This window comes from Doryrhamphus excisus, linkage group LG9 (genome assembly GCF_037039965.1).
Source record: "Doryrhamphus excisus strain RoL-2023G ecotype Guam linkage group LG9, RoL_Dexc_Guam_v1.1, whole genome shotgun sequence".
NCBI lineage: Eukaryota > Metazoa > Chordata > Actinopteri > Syngnathiformes > Syngnathidae > Doryrhamphus > Doryrhamphus excisus.
The window spans coordinates 18,207,218-18,223,227 of NC_136365.1; the positions used below are offsets into that span (position 1 = coordinate 18,207,218).

The 16,010-nt window shown below is 44.7% G+C and overlaps 1 protein-coding gene across 15 annotated transcripts in view; it reads left to right on the top strand.

Moving 5' to 3' along the window:
• cacna1ab (calcium channel, voltage-dependent, P/Q type, alpha 1A subunit, b) overlaps window positions 1-16,010 on the top strand; it is an 89,441-nt gene that overhangs the window by 25,504 nt on the left and 47,927 nt on the right. For 11 of the 15 annotated variants that reach the window (XM_078793535.1, XM_078793542.1, XM_078793544.1 and 8 more), the window contains exons 4-23: window positions 1,956-2,047; window positions 2,161-2,313; window positions 2,381-2,568; window positions 5,924-6,027; window positions 6,103-6,218; window positions 6,292-6,336; window positions 6,405-6,494; window positions 6,570-6,767; window positions 8,223-8,335; window positions 8,443-8,555; window positions 9,676-9,807; window positions 9,935-10,007; window positions 10,182-10,302; window positions 11,565-11,632; window positions 11,914-12,020; window positions 12,929-13,082; window positions 14,112-14,719; window positions 14,832-15,121; window positions 15,186-15,318; window positions 15,394-15,523. In XM_078793535.1, the coding sequence (XP_078649661.1) occupies window positions 1,956-2,047; window positions 2,161-2,313; window positions 2,381-2,568; window positions 5,924-6,027; window positions 6,103-6,218; window positions 6,292-6,336; window positions 6,405-6,494; window positions 6,570-6,767; window positions 8,223-8,335; window positions 8,443-8,555; window positions 9,676-9,807; window positions 9,935-10,007; window positions 10,182-10,302; window positions 11,565-11,632; window positions 11,914-12,020; window positions 12,929-13,082; window positions 14,112-14,719; window positions 14,832-15,121; window positions 15,186-15,318; window positions 15,394-15,523 (3,028 nt within the window). The remainder of the gene's footprint in view (window positions 1-1,955; window positions 2,048-2,160; window positions 2,314-2,380; window positions 2,569-5,923; window positions 6,028-6,102; window positions 6,219-6,291; window positions 6,337-6,404; window positions 6,495-6,569; window positions 6,768-8,222; window positions 8,336-8,442; window positions 8,556-9,675; window positions 9,808-9,934; window positions 10,008-10,181; window positions 10,303-11,564; window positions 11,633-11,913; window positions 12,021-12,928; window positions 13,083-14,111; window positions 14,720-14,831; window positions 15,122-15,185; window positions 15,319-15,393; window positions 15,524-16,010) is intronic. The other 4 variants (XM_078793538.1, XM_078793549.1, XM_078793550.1 and 1 more) reach the window with 2 other exon arrangements.

A 16,010-nucleotide genomic window follows, 5' to 3' on the forward strand; every position in this document is an offset into this window, starting at 1 on the left:
CGGCCTTTAGCCGAGGCAGTTAAAAAGCCATTGAGGGAATGAGGGGCTTGGCTGCCGGTATCGGGTCTGTTAATAAATGACCTCTTACTGGAATTAGCAACCAACCTGGAGGGAAGACGGCGGAAAACAGATGGAAGACTATGAATTCATTTGAAGGATTTAAGATGGGAAGATACTGCAGTGTTACAATAAAAAAAACACTACTACAAACAATAAGTAAAAGTTAATTTCATGAGAAAATATTTCAGTTTTCTAAGAAAAAATATTGTACTTTTCAGAGAAATAGCAATCACCGTATGAGAAAATACTTCAATTTTACAAGAAAATAATGGTACTTCCTTGCGGAAAAAAATATAATTTTTATGACAAAATTATGAAATTTCCTGAGAGACAAAATATTGTACTTTTCTGAAAACAAGCAATTATTTTGATAAAAAAGTACTGCAATTTTCCAAGAAAATAATGGTACTTCCTTTTGGAAAAATTCATATTTTTTATGACAAAATATTGTAATTTCCTGAGAAAGACAAAATATTGTACTTCTCTGGAAAAAAAGCAATTATTTTGATTAAAAAAAGTACTGCAATTTTCCAAGAAAATAATGGTACTTCCTTTCGGAAAAATTCATGATTTTTTTGACAAAATATTGTAATTTCCTGAGAGAGACAAAATATTGTACTTCTTTGGAAAAAAAGCAATTATTTTGATTAAAAAAGTACTGCAATTTTCCAAGAAAATAATAGTACTTCCTTTTGGAAAATTTCATAATTTTTATGACAAAATATTGTAATTTCCTGAGAGAGACAAAATCTTGTACTTCTCTGGAAAAAAAAGCAATTATTTTGATTTAAAAAAAGTACTGCAATTTTCCAAGAAAATAATGGTACTTCTTTTCGGAAAAATTCATAATTTTTATGACAAAATACTGCAATTTCCTGAGAGACAAAATATTGTAGTTCTTTCTCTATAACCTACTAACATTCATTTTTATTATTATTATTCATTCCAATTTGGGAAAACCAAAGTAATTTCTGGATATAATTGTAAATAATGGAATTCCAAATAATCATTCATTTGCTACCGCTTTTCCTCACGAGCGTCGCGGGGGTTGCTGGAGCCTATCCCAGCTTTCTTGTGGTACACCCTGGACTGGTGGCCAGCCAATCACAGGCCACATATAGACAAACAACCATTCACACTCACATTCATACCTATGGACAATTTGGAGTCGCCAATTAACCTAGCATGTTTTTGGAATGTGGGAGGAAACCGGAGTACCCGGAGAAAACCCACGCATGCACGGGGAGAACATGCAAACTCCACACAGAGATGGCCGAGGGTGGAATTGAACTCTGGTCTCCTAACTGTGAGGTCTGCGCGCTAACCACTCGAGCACCGTGCAGCCTAATCAGTTTTAGGCACCCAAAAATATTCCCAAAAATACATTTTATGAGGTTTATCTTGTGATGAAGACGCCGATCGGACAAGGAGGAGAAGTGGCGATGGCAGCTTTGTACCTTGGAACGAGCACCATAATGTTATCCAATTTCTGGCACTGGCAACTCTATTTGGCCCCATGGAGGGTTATTTAGCAGTCGCACTCATTTCACAAATGCACGGACAATAATAAGGCTTTGTCAAGGGAAATATATTGCACATATGTAACATATGACCTCCTTCTTGTGAGACGATGAAGGGCAGACTCACATGTCCAGACACTTAAGGCTATTTCAATCATGTGGTAAGCATGTGGAGAAATTGTTTTGGAGACAAGCGGCCTCTGGTCTCTAGCAGATAATGATAGTAAGTTAAATACATACATACGTATGCTAGTGCGTCATTCTAAGTCATATCAGTCATTTAAAAGTTTTTAAAAGTTCAATATCAAACCACATTTTCCTGATTTTTGACTTTTGACTTCTGACTTTTTGATGTTTCTCTTGTGCTCTCCACAGTATTTTGTCATCAGTGGGTACTCAGCTTGATCTGAGGACACTGCGGGCTGTCCGAGTGCTCCGACCTCTCAAACTGGTGTCCGGAATTCCCAGTAAGTGTCTCTCCAAAGACATCCTTTGACATCCTTTTGAGTCCAGGGTAGTTAGTTCGACACAATTAGGTACGCAGTTACAGTAGTTGTGCTCATTACAAGTTGTCCTCCAGGCCTGCAGGTGGTGCTCAAGTCCATTATGAAGGCCATGATCCCGCTGCTGCAGATCGGCCTGCTGCTGTTCGTGGCCATCCTCATGTTCGCCATCATCGGCCTGGAGTTCTACATGGGGAAGTTCCACACCACCTGCTATGATGAAATAACAGGTGAGTCACAAAGATGCCGACCGTATGTATGTATCACTGCATCCCCTCGCCGTGTGTGTCCCGCCAGGTGAGGTCGTGGACGAATTGCCGTGCGGCAGTAAGCCACCGTCTAGAATGTGTCCCAACGGCACAACGTGTCGAGACGGCTGGATCGGGCCCTACTACGGCATCACGCAGTTTGACAACATCCTGTTTGCTGTGCTCACCGTCTTCCAGTGCATCACCATGGAGGGCTGGACCGACATGCTGTATTACGTGAGTCCCTTTTGCACTTGGAGCCATCCAAGGAACCGAGAACCAGTCAAGCCGAATGATCGTTCAAATCAAAGACGTCTCACTTACAAAGTGTAGTGCAACCTTGGTTAGCGTCATTGGCTCATTTTCAATATTCCCCATCAGAAATGACGTAAATCCAATTAATCCATTCCAGAAAGCCAAAACAATGATAGTTTTACATGCAGAAAACAATGTGAAATAAATTTAAATACACATAAATTATGAAAAAAGGCATTAATGAGGATTTAAGCTTACTTTTACCGTCACTGACGACCTGAAAAAAGTTCCTTTTTACTGCTTTCAGTTCTTTAGTAGGCTGCACGGCGGTCGAGTGGTTAGCACGCAGACCTCACAGCTAGTAGACCCGAGTTCAATCCCACCCTCGGCCATCTCTGCGTGGGTTTACTCCGGGTTAAAGACCGTTTTGGCAGGAAGCAGAAGTCAACGGAAATATAGCTGGAATAGGTGCAGATTCTGGAAGATCTAGAATGTTTTCTGTGCTGGTTATTGTGTGTTGCTGCTCTATAGGAGTCCAAAAAATTAGCATAATAGGTCCCTTATAAGGGTTGCATGGCGGGCGAGTGGTTAGCACGCGGGCCTCACAGCTAGTTCGATTCCACCCTCTCTCACTGTGTGGAGTTTGCATGTTCTCCCCGTGCATGCGTGGGTTTTCTCCGGGTACTCCGGTTTCCTCCCACATTCCAAAACCATGCTAGGTTAATTGTCCAAATTGTCCATAGGTATGAATGGGAGTGTGAATGGTTGTTTGTCTATATTTGCCCTGTGATTGGCTGGCCACCAGTTCAGGGTGTACCCCGCCTCTCGCCTGAAGACAGCTGGGATAGTCTCCAGCACCCCCCCCCCCGTGACCTTTGTGAGGATAAGCGGTAGAAATGAATGAATGAACATGAATGTAGGAACGTTTTGGGAAAATATCAGTTCCCGACTAAAACAGTTTTTTTATGAAAACATACATTTCAAGCATAACTTTCACTTTGACACTAAATATTTTTGTTTTTGTGACTAAATATCTAAACTATACCAACAAAAACAACAGAAAAAGTTTTACATCAAAACACAAATGTTCACATTTGGAATAGACTATGTCTGAACTATCAACTATGAACTATGCTACTCCACGCCTTCCACTTTCTCCCTCCTGTCATGAGTGATTCTTCCATTCAAGCGATCCAAATGCGCTCCTGCCACCTTGTGGACGTTTTTATGGCTTAAAATTTCTCCTAAAGTGAAATGCGTTCATGGAGAGTCGTATGAAGACGTTGTTCGATCGGGCATTGGAGTTTATAAAAACGTGCCAATACGTCTTTTATACTGCATTTTATGACCAGTAATCTATTCGCACAAACATTACCTCAAATGATCGAAACACCAAAAGTGTCGATATTTTGATTTGAGGATCAATTTTATATTTCATTATCAATTCGCCCATGATTAAGTTGTGGCCTGGAAATGGACTCCATACTCAAACAGGTGAGACGAGATTCTCCTTTTTCTCTGCCATCATCATCTCGCTCCTGCTGTCTTTTTGTTTGCTCTCTTCCTCCCTCCCACCACCTCCTCCTCTTCCTCCTCTATTCTGGTCCGTCTGGTTCTATATTTAACGTCTTCTCTGATGGATGAAGGCTGACTTCGGCGTTCAGTCAGGAAGAAACCAATGAAAGTTTAATAGAGACAGGCGGCGTCCAAACTCGGGTCGGAAGCCAGAACCGTCCTCCTCTCTGTGACATATTTTTTTTTTCCTCTTGCGGTCTAATTGAGGACTATGATCCATTTTTTGGTGCCGTGACCCTATCAGCAGCCGTGTCAGACTTTACGGGTGAAAGTGGGTCACTTTGGAACATGTACTGAAGCCTGAGCTCCAACAGAACCACAAAATCCCTTGGAACCTCTGAGCATGTGTCATGGCCACAGGCTCCATACCCAGAAATGATATGAAACCGAAAACACACAAACACGATAAGCTGCAGTTTTTTTTTTTCTTGAAATACATATGACTTTACAAAATATCAAAGTGACCCGTACATCCGTTTATTTTTGAGTGGCACTCAGTGGAAAATAGCTGCAAGATCAAAAACAAATGAAAAAGAAAGTCTGGCAAATGGCTAAAACAACGTCTCCATGAACGCATTTCACTTTAAGAGAAATTTTAAGCCATAAAAACGTCCACAATGTGGCAGAAGCACATTTGGATTGTTTGAAGAATCACACATGACAGGAGAGAGGAAGTGGAATGTGTGGAATTTCATAGTTCATAGTTCAGACGAGGTCTATTCCAAATGTGAACATTTGTGTTTTGATATAAATCAAGCCTTTTTGTGTTGTTTATGTTAGTATAGTTTAGATATTTAGTCACAAAAGCAAAAATATTTGTGTCAAAGTGAAAAAGTTATGCTTGAAATTACGTTTTCATAAAAAGCTGTTTTAGTCGGGAACTGATATTTTCCTGAAACGTTCCTACATTCATGTGCATTCATTCATTTTCTACCGCTTATCCTCACGAGGGTCACTGGGGGTGCTGGAGCCTATCCCAGCTGTCCAGCAAGAGGCGGGGTACACCCCGGACTGGTCCCCAGCCAATCACAGAGCACATATAGACAAACAACCATTCACACTCACATTCATACCTATGGACAATTTGGAGTCGCAAATTAACCTAGCATGTTTTTGGAATGTGGGAGGAAACCGCAGTACCCGGAGAAAACCCACGCATGCACGGGAAGAACATGCAAACTCCACACAGGAATGGCCGAGGGTGGAATTGAACTCGGGTCTCCTAGCTGTGAGCCTGCGTGCAAACCACTAGGCCACCGTGCAGCCCCTAAAATAAACACAAGCCCCTAAAACAACTACATGACTACACAGACTAAAACGGAACGTGTGGTGTTTCCAAAAGCACATTCCAAAAACATGCTAGGTTAATTGGTGACAAATTGTCCATAGGTATGAATGTGAGTGTGAATGGTCGTTTTTCTATATGTGCCCTGTGATTGGCTGGCCACCAGTCCAGGGTGTACCCCTAATGAGGATAAGCGGCACAGAAAATGTATAACTGTATAATATATTGGTAAAGTAGACTATAGGGGTGTTATATCGTGTTTAGATGGCTCTAATCATTTTAAACCCTTAATTTAGAAGATTGTAAACATGTTTTCTATGCGGGTTGTGCTTTTTGCCCTTGCAGGAGGTAATAACCATGTGTGTGTATATTTTTCCCAAGTTTATCATTTTTATTTTTATGATAATGTCTTTGTTTAAGAGTGTTTTGTTGCAGCCTAAAAAATGTTGACTAAAGATGGCCGTGTCTGTGCTGCAGAGCAACGATGTGGAGGGCAGCTCGTGGAACTGGATGTACTACATCCCCCTCATCATCATCGGCTCCTTCTTCATGCTCAACCTGGTGCTGGGTGTCCTCTCAGGGTAGGCCTTTCCATCCCTTTCCTTGTCTTTCCGTGTTCCTTCGCCGCCTAACATGCTGATGTTTGCGTGGTCAAGTGAATTTGCCAAAGAGAGAGAGCGCGTGGAGAACAGGAGTGAGTTCCTCAAGCTGAGGCGGCAGCAACAGATCGAGCGCGAGCTCAACGGTTACCTGGAGTGGATCTGCAAAGCAGGTCAGCACTCGCAGGGCCTGTTGCTATAGTAACGCGCCACAACGTGACACTGACGTCTCTTTCATGCTTCCAGAGGAGGTGATTCTGGCGGAGGAAGACACCACCGGGAACTTTGATGGTAACACATCATCGTCCTTTCCTCTTTCTCGCCGCGAGGATGTGACCAACATTCTTCACTCATGCTAGGTTCCCGACGAAGGCCTACCATCAAAACCAAGAACAAGACGGAGCTGCTCAACACGGAGGAGGGCGAGGACAGCATGGGCGATGCTGTTGGTAGGAGACTCAGCGGCTCATGCTAATTAGCAATGCTAATACCAAAGCTAACATATGTCATCGTCCGTCTTTTAGGTTTTGCCCGATCCAGCATCAAGAGCGGGAAGGATGGCTCCACCTACAGCAAGAAGGAGCGACGGCTGCGATTTTTCATCCGAAAGATCGTAAAGACGCAAGCGTTCTACTGGACAGTGCTGTGTCTGGTCGGCCTGAACACCATTTGTGTGGCCGCCGTGCATTACAACCAGCCCGAGCTGCTCTCTGACTTCCTGTGTGAGTGCGCGCGTGGCACGGCACGGCAGGGTCCATGAATGTATCAGCACAATCCCCCAACAGCCAGCTATTGGTCCAGACTAGTACAGTACACATACTGTATATCCATATACATACTGTATATCCATATACATACAGTATATCTATATCCACACAGTATATCCATATACATACTGTATATCCATATCCATACAGTATATCCATACACATATAGTATATCCATATCCATACAGTATATGCATATACATACAGTATATCCACAATGCATCGCAGCAGCGACTCAACATCTCATTCAGATGCAACAACATGCGTCACGCCATATTTTGATACAAGCTGTGGTACACGGTCTATCATCCATCCATGTCATCCATCCAACCATCCATCTCGTATTCCATCCGTCTCATCCAACAATCTATCCATCCATCCAACCATCCATCTCGTATTCCATCCGTCTCATCCAACAATCTATCCATCCATCCAACCATCCATCTCGTATTCCATCCGTCTCATCCAACAATCTATCCATCCATCCAACCATCCATCCATTTATTAAATGGGTTTGCGCTACATGCTAGATTTTTACGTCCATCCATCCATCCATCCATCCATCCATCCATCTACAGTACTTATCCATCCATCCATCCATCTATCTACAGTACTTATCCATCCATCCAACCATCCATTCATTTATTGAATCGGTTGGCGCTAGACGCTAGATTTCTACATCCATTCATCCATCCATCTATCTACAGTACATATGTATCCATCCATCCATCCATCCATCAACAGTATGTATCCATCCATCCATCCATCCATCTATCCATCTATTTACAGTACTTATCTATCTATCCATCCATCCATTTACAGTACTTATCTATCATCCATCCATCCATCTATCTACAGCACTTGTCTATCATCCATCCATCCATCCATCCATCTACAGTACTTATCTATCATCCATCCATCCATCCATCCATCCATCTACAGTACTTATCTATCCATCCATCTATCTACAGTACTTATCCATCCATCCATCTTCAGTACTTATCCGACTTATCCAACATCTATTCCAACCATTCATCTATTCATCCATCCACCCATCCAACCATTCTTCTATTCATCTATTAATCTAGCCAACACCTATCCATTCATCCATCCATCCATCATCATCTATCAATCTGGCATCCATTCAAACGTCTTGTTCATCCATCCACCCATCCATGTGATCCATCCAACCATTCATCTATACATCAATCCATAATAATCTATACATCCCTCCAACATCCATCCATCTATAAATCTGTCTATCCAACTATCCTTCTATTCATCCCTAAATCTATTCATCCATCCATCCATGAATGTATTGATGCACCCATGCAGGGTTGCAGTATGTACTGTTGTGTTAGGTAGAGTACATTGTGAGACTATTTTCCCTGGCTTTGTGTTTCTTTGCAGTCTATGCAGAGTTTATCTTCCTTGGTTTGTTCATGTCTGAGATGCTGATCAAGATGTATGGCCTTGGCATCCAGCCATACTTCCACTCCTCATTCAACTGCTTTGACTGTGTGGTGAGTACACACACACACACACACACACACACACAAGAATTGTAATGTTAAACACAAAATATGTAAATGTATTGTGAGTGAAATTGAAATGATGTTTGCGTGTGCAGGTGATTGTGGGCAGCATCTTCGAGGTTGTTTGGGCCACCATCAAACCCGGCACATCCTTCGGGATCAGCGTCTTACGAGCGCTCAGACTTCTACGAATCTTCAAGGTCACCAAGTAAGAGTCGTTCGCATCAGAAGTTCTTTCCCGATGTTCTGGCGCCGGCTGTAGCGGCATTCCGCCGCTTCTTTGACGCTCCCTTCAGGAGAGATTTTAATTGGATTTGGCTCGGCTCGCGTTTTGTTTTGTTGAGTGTTCTCCCAGCTCCTCACTTGGACTCATCTGACTGCAGAATGAGGCTTTTTTTTTTGTTCTGTGTGGGTCAACATGAAGTGGCTTTGGGTTTTAGTGCCAGGATGAATGGTCCCATCACAGAAGCGGGCTAAAAATAAGCATCGTGTTTGCTCTATTGTTTGCCGTGGCAGCCTGCAGAGAGAGGAAAACAAATACACAATAATCACGTTCAGATTTCAGTTTATTTTCTGGTTTTTATTTTCTGTTCAAGAACAGGTGAGTTAAAGGACAGGATTGTCTTTTCATGCTAAACAGGCCCTATGCTACATTTGCAATTTATATATACAGACATATACATGGCAACTGGAATCCATTATCATTGGTCTTAAAAGGCCCTGAAATAATCATCTGAAGGAAACGGTTGGAAGTAAACAAGTGAACACAATTTACAATCTGCTTATACATTCATTCATTTTCTACCGCTTATCCTCACGGGGGTCGCGGGGGTGCTGGAGCCTATCCCAGCTGTCTTCGGGTAAGAGGCGGGGTACACCCTGGACTGGCTGCCAGCCAATCACAGGGCACATATAGACAAACAACCATTCACACTCACATTCATACCTATGGACAATTTGGAGTCGCCAATTAACCTAGCATGTTTTTGGAGGGAGGAAACCGGAGTACCCGGAGAAAACCCACACATGCACAGAGAGAACACGCAAACTCCACACAGAGATGGCCGAGGGTGGGATTGAACTCGGGTTTCCTAGCTGTGAGGCCTGCGCGCTAACCACTCATCCGCCGTGCTTATATATGCTCAAATAAGGGATGTTCCCATCAGAGTTTTATGCTGCCGATACAGATCCCGATAATCCGTGAGTGAAATCGGCCGATACCTATCACACACAGTGTAAATGTTGAAAAAGGGTTTAAGAATGAGCACCTTTAAATGCTTTCCTTCCTCTTCTTCTTCTTTTACCTTCCTGCTCGTCCTGGCTGTCAGGTACTGGGCTCCTTTGCGCAACCTGGTGGTGTCTTTGCTGAACTCCATGAAGTCCATCGTCAGCTTGCTCTTCCTCCTCTTCCTCTTCATCGTGGTCTTCGCCCTGCTGGGCATGCAGCTCTTTGGCGGACAGTCAGTGTTTTCAAAATTCACTCAGCTCTTCCTTCCTTTCCTTTTGTTGCTTCTGTGTGTCACTGTGTTCAGACATTGTTTAGGTCTGTTTTTTTTTTCACGCTGTTGTTCGATTCCTGCGTCTCAGGTTCAACTTTGAGGATGGAACGCCACCCACCAACTTTGACACGTTTGCAGCAGCCATCATGACGGTGTTTCAGGTAGGACCATCTTCACTAGCTGTGTCTCCAATGGAATACAGTACACTCAAATAAGTACACTGTTTACATTTGCATTTGAAAATGAGGGTATTTTTACAGAAAAGAAGGGAGATTCAATGACTCTAAGAAATCATTCTTGCCTGATTGGTGAATCAACTTTGATTTTTGACTTAGATCTTGACGGGAGAGGACTGGAATATGGTGATGTACGACGGCATCGAGTCTCAGGGCGGGGTCAACGACAAGGGGATGGTTTTTTCCATTTTCTTCATTGTGCTCACCCTCTTTGGAAACTGTATCCTTGCTTCCGTAGCCGTAAATATGTGCATAAAAGCCCAACGAATGGAAACGGCCATTAAAAACGTCACATTTTGAAAAAGTAATTAGTTATAGTTACTAGTTAGTTACTTCCTCAAAAAGGTAACTAAGTTACTCCACTACAAAAGTAACTATTGCATTATTCGCCCCCCATTAGAGGTTTGAATTTATTAGAGTCCACAGGTGTTTCTGTGGGTTTGAGTTGCTCACACAAGACGTGGACAAAGTTTATTTTCAAGGACATAATGTACATTCGACGTGTACATTTTTACCTTTGACCTCAACAAGGTTAATGTAGTGTCTGTACTTCCATTTGGCAAACGCTGTCTTCTCACTAGAGTCCTCCTCGCTCGCCATTTCTCACTGTATCCACCACCCGGTACTTTGGATGTGCTCCAAACACCCGCCCACCCAAGTTCTCTGATTGGCTGAAGACGCAATCTTAGCCAATCCTCATTGCTTATGTGCTCTAAACACCCGCCCACCCAAGTTTTCTGATTGGCTGAAGACGCAATGTTAGCCAAACCTCATTGCTTATGTGCTCTAAACACCCGCCCACCCAAGTTTTCTGATTGGCTGAAGACGCAATGTTAGCCAAACCTCATTGCTTATGTGCTCTAAACACCCGCCCACCCAAGGTCTCTGATTGGCTGAAGACGAAATCTTAGCCAATCCTCATTGCTTATGTGCTTAAACACCCGCCCACCCAAGTTCTCTGATTGGCTGAAGACGCAATCTTAGCCAATCCTCATTGCTTATGTGCTCTAAACACCCGCCCACCCAAGTTTTCTGATTGGCTGAAGACGCAATGTTAGCCAAACCTCATTGCTTATGTGCTCTAAACACCCGCCCACCCAAGGTCTCTGATTGGCTGAAGACAAAATCTTAGCCAATCCTCATTGCTTATGTGCTTAAACACCCGCCTACCCAAGTTCTCTGATTGGCTGAAGACGCAGTCTTAGGCAATCCTCATCGCTTATGTGCTCTAAACACCCGCCCACCTACTATGTTCTCTGATTAGCCGAAGATTGCAATTTTACTAAACCTTAGCCAATCCTCATTACTTATGTGCTCTAAACACCCGCCCACCCAAGTTCTCTGATTGGCTGAAGACGCAACATTACTAAACCTTAGCCAATCCTCATTGCTTATTTGGTTATCTCACAATGCGAGGAACCCCAGTGTGTGTCTTTGCATTGCCAAAACAACATCAGTTTTGCTTAGCGTCCTCCACCACAGACACGCTGCTCAATGTCTTCTTGGCCATCGCCGTGGACAACCTGGCCAACGCCCAGGAGCTCACTAAGGTACAGGACCTGAACCTAATATTATTTTGTCCTTATTTGAAGGTTTGTCACTCTCCTTGCACTGTTTGGGGGATTCACATAAAGCCAAACAACGAGATGTGCTAATAATTACAGTAAAGTTGTTGCATAGTATCAGCCTGAACCTATGTTAGCTTCAAATGCATTGGGTACGTACTGGGACCTGAAAGCAACATGGCCACAGATGAGCAGGAAGACACTCATCATTTGGTTTGCTGTGTCCTGCAAAGGTCCTCAGAAAAGTTTCTCCTCTCTTCTGACAGGACGAGGAAGAGCAAGAGGAGGCGGCCAATCAGAAGACGGCGCTGCAGAAAGCGAAGGAGGTGGCTGAGGTCAGCCCGCTGTCGGCCGCCAACCTGTCCATTGCTGCGTGAGTACACATTACACAAAGTGAGTACAAAATTTCATCAAGCGTCTTTATGGCAATATATCTTGGCAAGGGGCAATCCTTTAGAAAGTTGGATATATTTTAGAGTAGTCCGTGTACAGCTTGGATAACACCATAGATGTACTAGCTGCAGAAAAGGAGTCAACACACAGCCATTATTGTTGAAATCGTGAGTAGAAAAGGTAGCTGTGTCTTGTTTGCAGTCAAGCATGGTGGTGGTAGTAGTGTGCACGAGTGCTGCCGCCACCGCCGGATGGGCGTTAGTCGCGTTTGTATTCACCTTGCTTTTATATTTTGGAGTTTAAAGTGCTCATGACACCGAAAATAAGTTTGAAAAACGCCACTTTGTTTGTTTGCCATGTTTTGCAATCCTGGCAACTTAAAACTGTCAGCAATTAAACACCAGCAGCACTCGTGCAGCCTTCAGACCGTGACGCTACGATGCATGATACGCTGCATGCTGTTATGCCTCATTAAATGCCAAAAGAACAAGCAAATTGTGCTTCACAATGTCAGAGTACATGTTGGGGATTCATTTTTCCCCTCAATGCACCGTAGATCTCCAGTACCAGCAGCACTTGTGCACGCTTTCTCCACCATGCTTGACTAGAGTTTGTTTTTCCAGCTATTTAATATCAGCTGCGTGTTGACTCATTTTCATTGTATAGTAAATCTATACAGCTGCACACGGACTACTCCAAAGCATGTTCAAGGTTCCTTTTGTAGAACTGTCCCTTGGCAAGCTCTACTGCCATACCCTTGCTGAAATGGGAGGGTACTCACTTTCTTCAGATACTGTACATACCGAACTCAAAACACAGACAACCGATCCCACCAGGGTCATTTCCGCCATATTACGCAATCTATACTTCCTGTTCTTTCCGTTCCAGCAAGGAGCAGCAGAAGAACCACGCCAAGGGCAGCAAGTCCGTGTGGGAGCAGCGTACCAGCGAGATCCGCCGGCAGAACCTTATGACGAGCCGTGAGGCCCTCTACAACGAGCTGGAGCAGGATGACTGGAAGGTGGGGGAGGAGGGAGAGGAGGTGAGCACCCCCCCCGCCCGCCCAGCCCCACCCCATCCCTTTTGAAGAGTCATACCTGTACACATATATATGCAGTCTACTCCTGATATATATGCTGGGTATTTGTCATATTTCATTCACCTCTTAAAGGGACATGATCACCACTCATTGCTGCTTTTGGACACAAATGATCATGATACTCATAAACCACTTTTACAAAAAAAAAATTCATAAAATCATAAAATTTCCACGTGTAATGGTGTGCAATATGAAACGAAATGTAGCACAAGCACTCCCTCGCCTGACCTGCTTTTAAAAAGTTCTGCCTCATTCTGGGTCAGGCCGGGCCCTGGCAGACATTGGCGGTAATGTCCCTTTAAGCTGTCATGGCGCTCGCTGGAAGCCTGCGTGCTCGGCAGCGTTGCATTATTAACATGGGCCGTGCAGACGGGGTCCAGAGCTGCACCCAGTTTAGAACGATGAGTGGGCGGGGTCTTGAGTGTGTCACGCACCGATCAGGAGTCGACTGGATATGACTCGGCAAAAATTTCACTTTTGGATATTTTGGTGGCTCTGCGAGGACTCGCCACCATCTTTGTTTGCCGAATGGTGTATAGCTGTGACTTGTTGGGTGGAGCTGGGTGGGTGGGGGTCGAGGGTTCCATTTACTGCTACGGCACACCTGCACACATTCAACCTGCATGACTTTCAACCAGGGAATAAGAAATATTTTCTTTATTCCTGATCATACACTATTTCGTTCATGTCTTTCATGTTTATTTTTATTTTTAATGATGCTGCAGTGCACGCTTTACTACCCACTTCACCACTGAAACAGTCTCTGAGTGTTTGGTGAAGATCAATTGAAGATTGACGCTAGCAAGTGTCATTCAGAAGGCAACGTTTTCTTAGTTTGACAGAGAAAAATAATCTGAGATTATTGAAAAAAATAATATATACGTGTGATGAAGTGACGTACAGTCGCATGGACTAGCATGACTTTCCTTAGCATCGTCTTATCCCATCTGCCCGTCTGGTCCTCCCTTCCAGGTGTCGTACCCACGAAAAGGACGTGGGGACATGAAGACCCACTTGGACCGGCCGCTGGTGGTCAACCCGCAGGACAACCGCAACAACAACACCAACAAGACCCCGCCGGGACAGCTGCCTCTGGACCAAGAGTACAGGCAGCAGGACCTCGACCACAGCCACCGTGCGGCCCACCACCATCATCACCACCACCACCATCACCATCATCATCATCACCACCAGAAGGCCGCTGGAACTGAAACGCCCGGCCCGAACCAACCTGCGTGCGGAGTAGCCAACATAGACCAAGAGTCCAGCAACCAGGAGGCTGGACTCGGGGAGGAGAGGCACGGTCACAGGAGCCACCGGGGTCACCGGCACAGGAACAGAGAGGGAAGGGAAGCTTGTAGCGTGTCACCGCGCCACGGCGGGGATGCCAGCGAAGGCCACAACGAGCACCGGAGGGCCAGGCAGCACCGCAAGGCCGCCCGGGAGGGGGAACCCGGCAGGAGGCACAGGTCCAAGGGAGCTGATGGAGACGTTGAGAAAGGCGAAGACGGGGAGGGTCGGAAGACCAGGCGGCATCGTCATGGCAACCAGGAGAGAAGCAGAGGACACCGCTCTAGAAAGTGAGTCAACAAAAACCGACTGTAACGACTAGCTAAATGCCTTGTGATTGGCTAGACAGTAGTTGGCAAGGATTATGACTATGGAAGAATCAAATGTCATTCTTCACCCCAGGGAGCACCACAGCACCGGGGCCAGCCTTTCCACCACGCGGCCCATCCAGCAACACAACGAGGACCTGGACAACCTCCGCAACAACAGCAAGCTCGCCAGTCGACCTTACGACCTGCCACCGGACCACCCCGACAACGTCAACAACCTGCTGAACTGCTGCGACGCCGACACCCACACCCTTCTCCACAGCATGGACAGCCTGATCCTGAGCAGCATGGCCAAACCCGACTACACCAGCATCGACATGCCGCCCGTCTACCCGTACCCGTCCACCAACGCCATCCTGCAAGGTGAGCCCCTTTTCGGCCCTCTGGAGCTTTTCCAGCGCTTCAACGTCTCTGTGTTGCCTCTCAGTGAACAAGAACGCCAACACGGACCAGAAGAAAAATGAAGAGAAGAAGGAAGACGACGACGACGGGGGAGACGAAGACGGACCGAAGCCCATGCCTCCTTACAGCTCCTGCTTCATCATGTCCACAACAAACCCGTGAGTGATGCCCATCACGATGCCTTCATGTCCATCCCACCCTGAAACTCAACTCTTCCATTTGTGGTTCTCCAGGTTCCGGAAGTGCTGCCACTACATCCTGACACTCAAATACTTTGAGTTCAGCATCCTGTCCGTCATCGCTATGAGCAGTATCGCGCTCGCCGCGGAAGACCCGGTGTCGCCAGATTCACCTCAGAACAACGTGAGAATTACTCTATTATATGTAATATTCTATCAAGTTCCATTTTTACAAATTATTATCGTATTTTTCGGACTATAAGTCACAGTTTTTTTCATAGGTTGGCTGTTCCTGCGACTTATACTCCAAATTGTTTATGTTACATAAACACTGGACACCTTTTCTGTTCATGTTTATTTTTTGTGTAGCTGAATAACCATTGTGTTAGCATATCTTATTCAGCCTGTTCTCTATTCTTTTATTATTATTAGAACTTGCTTTCCAAGAGGACATAATGTCTGTTTTGGTCAAGTAGTTTGTAAAGTTACTCGCAAAAAAATGCGACTTATAGCTGGGATAGGCTCCAGCACCCCCGCGACCCTCGTGAGGAAAAGCGGTAGAAAATGAATGAATGAATGAAATGCGACTTATGTATGTTTTTTTTCTACCTAATTATGCATTTTTGGCCTTGTGCGACTTATAGCCCATAAAATACGGTATTTTTAGTTAA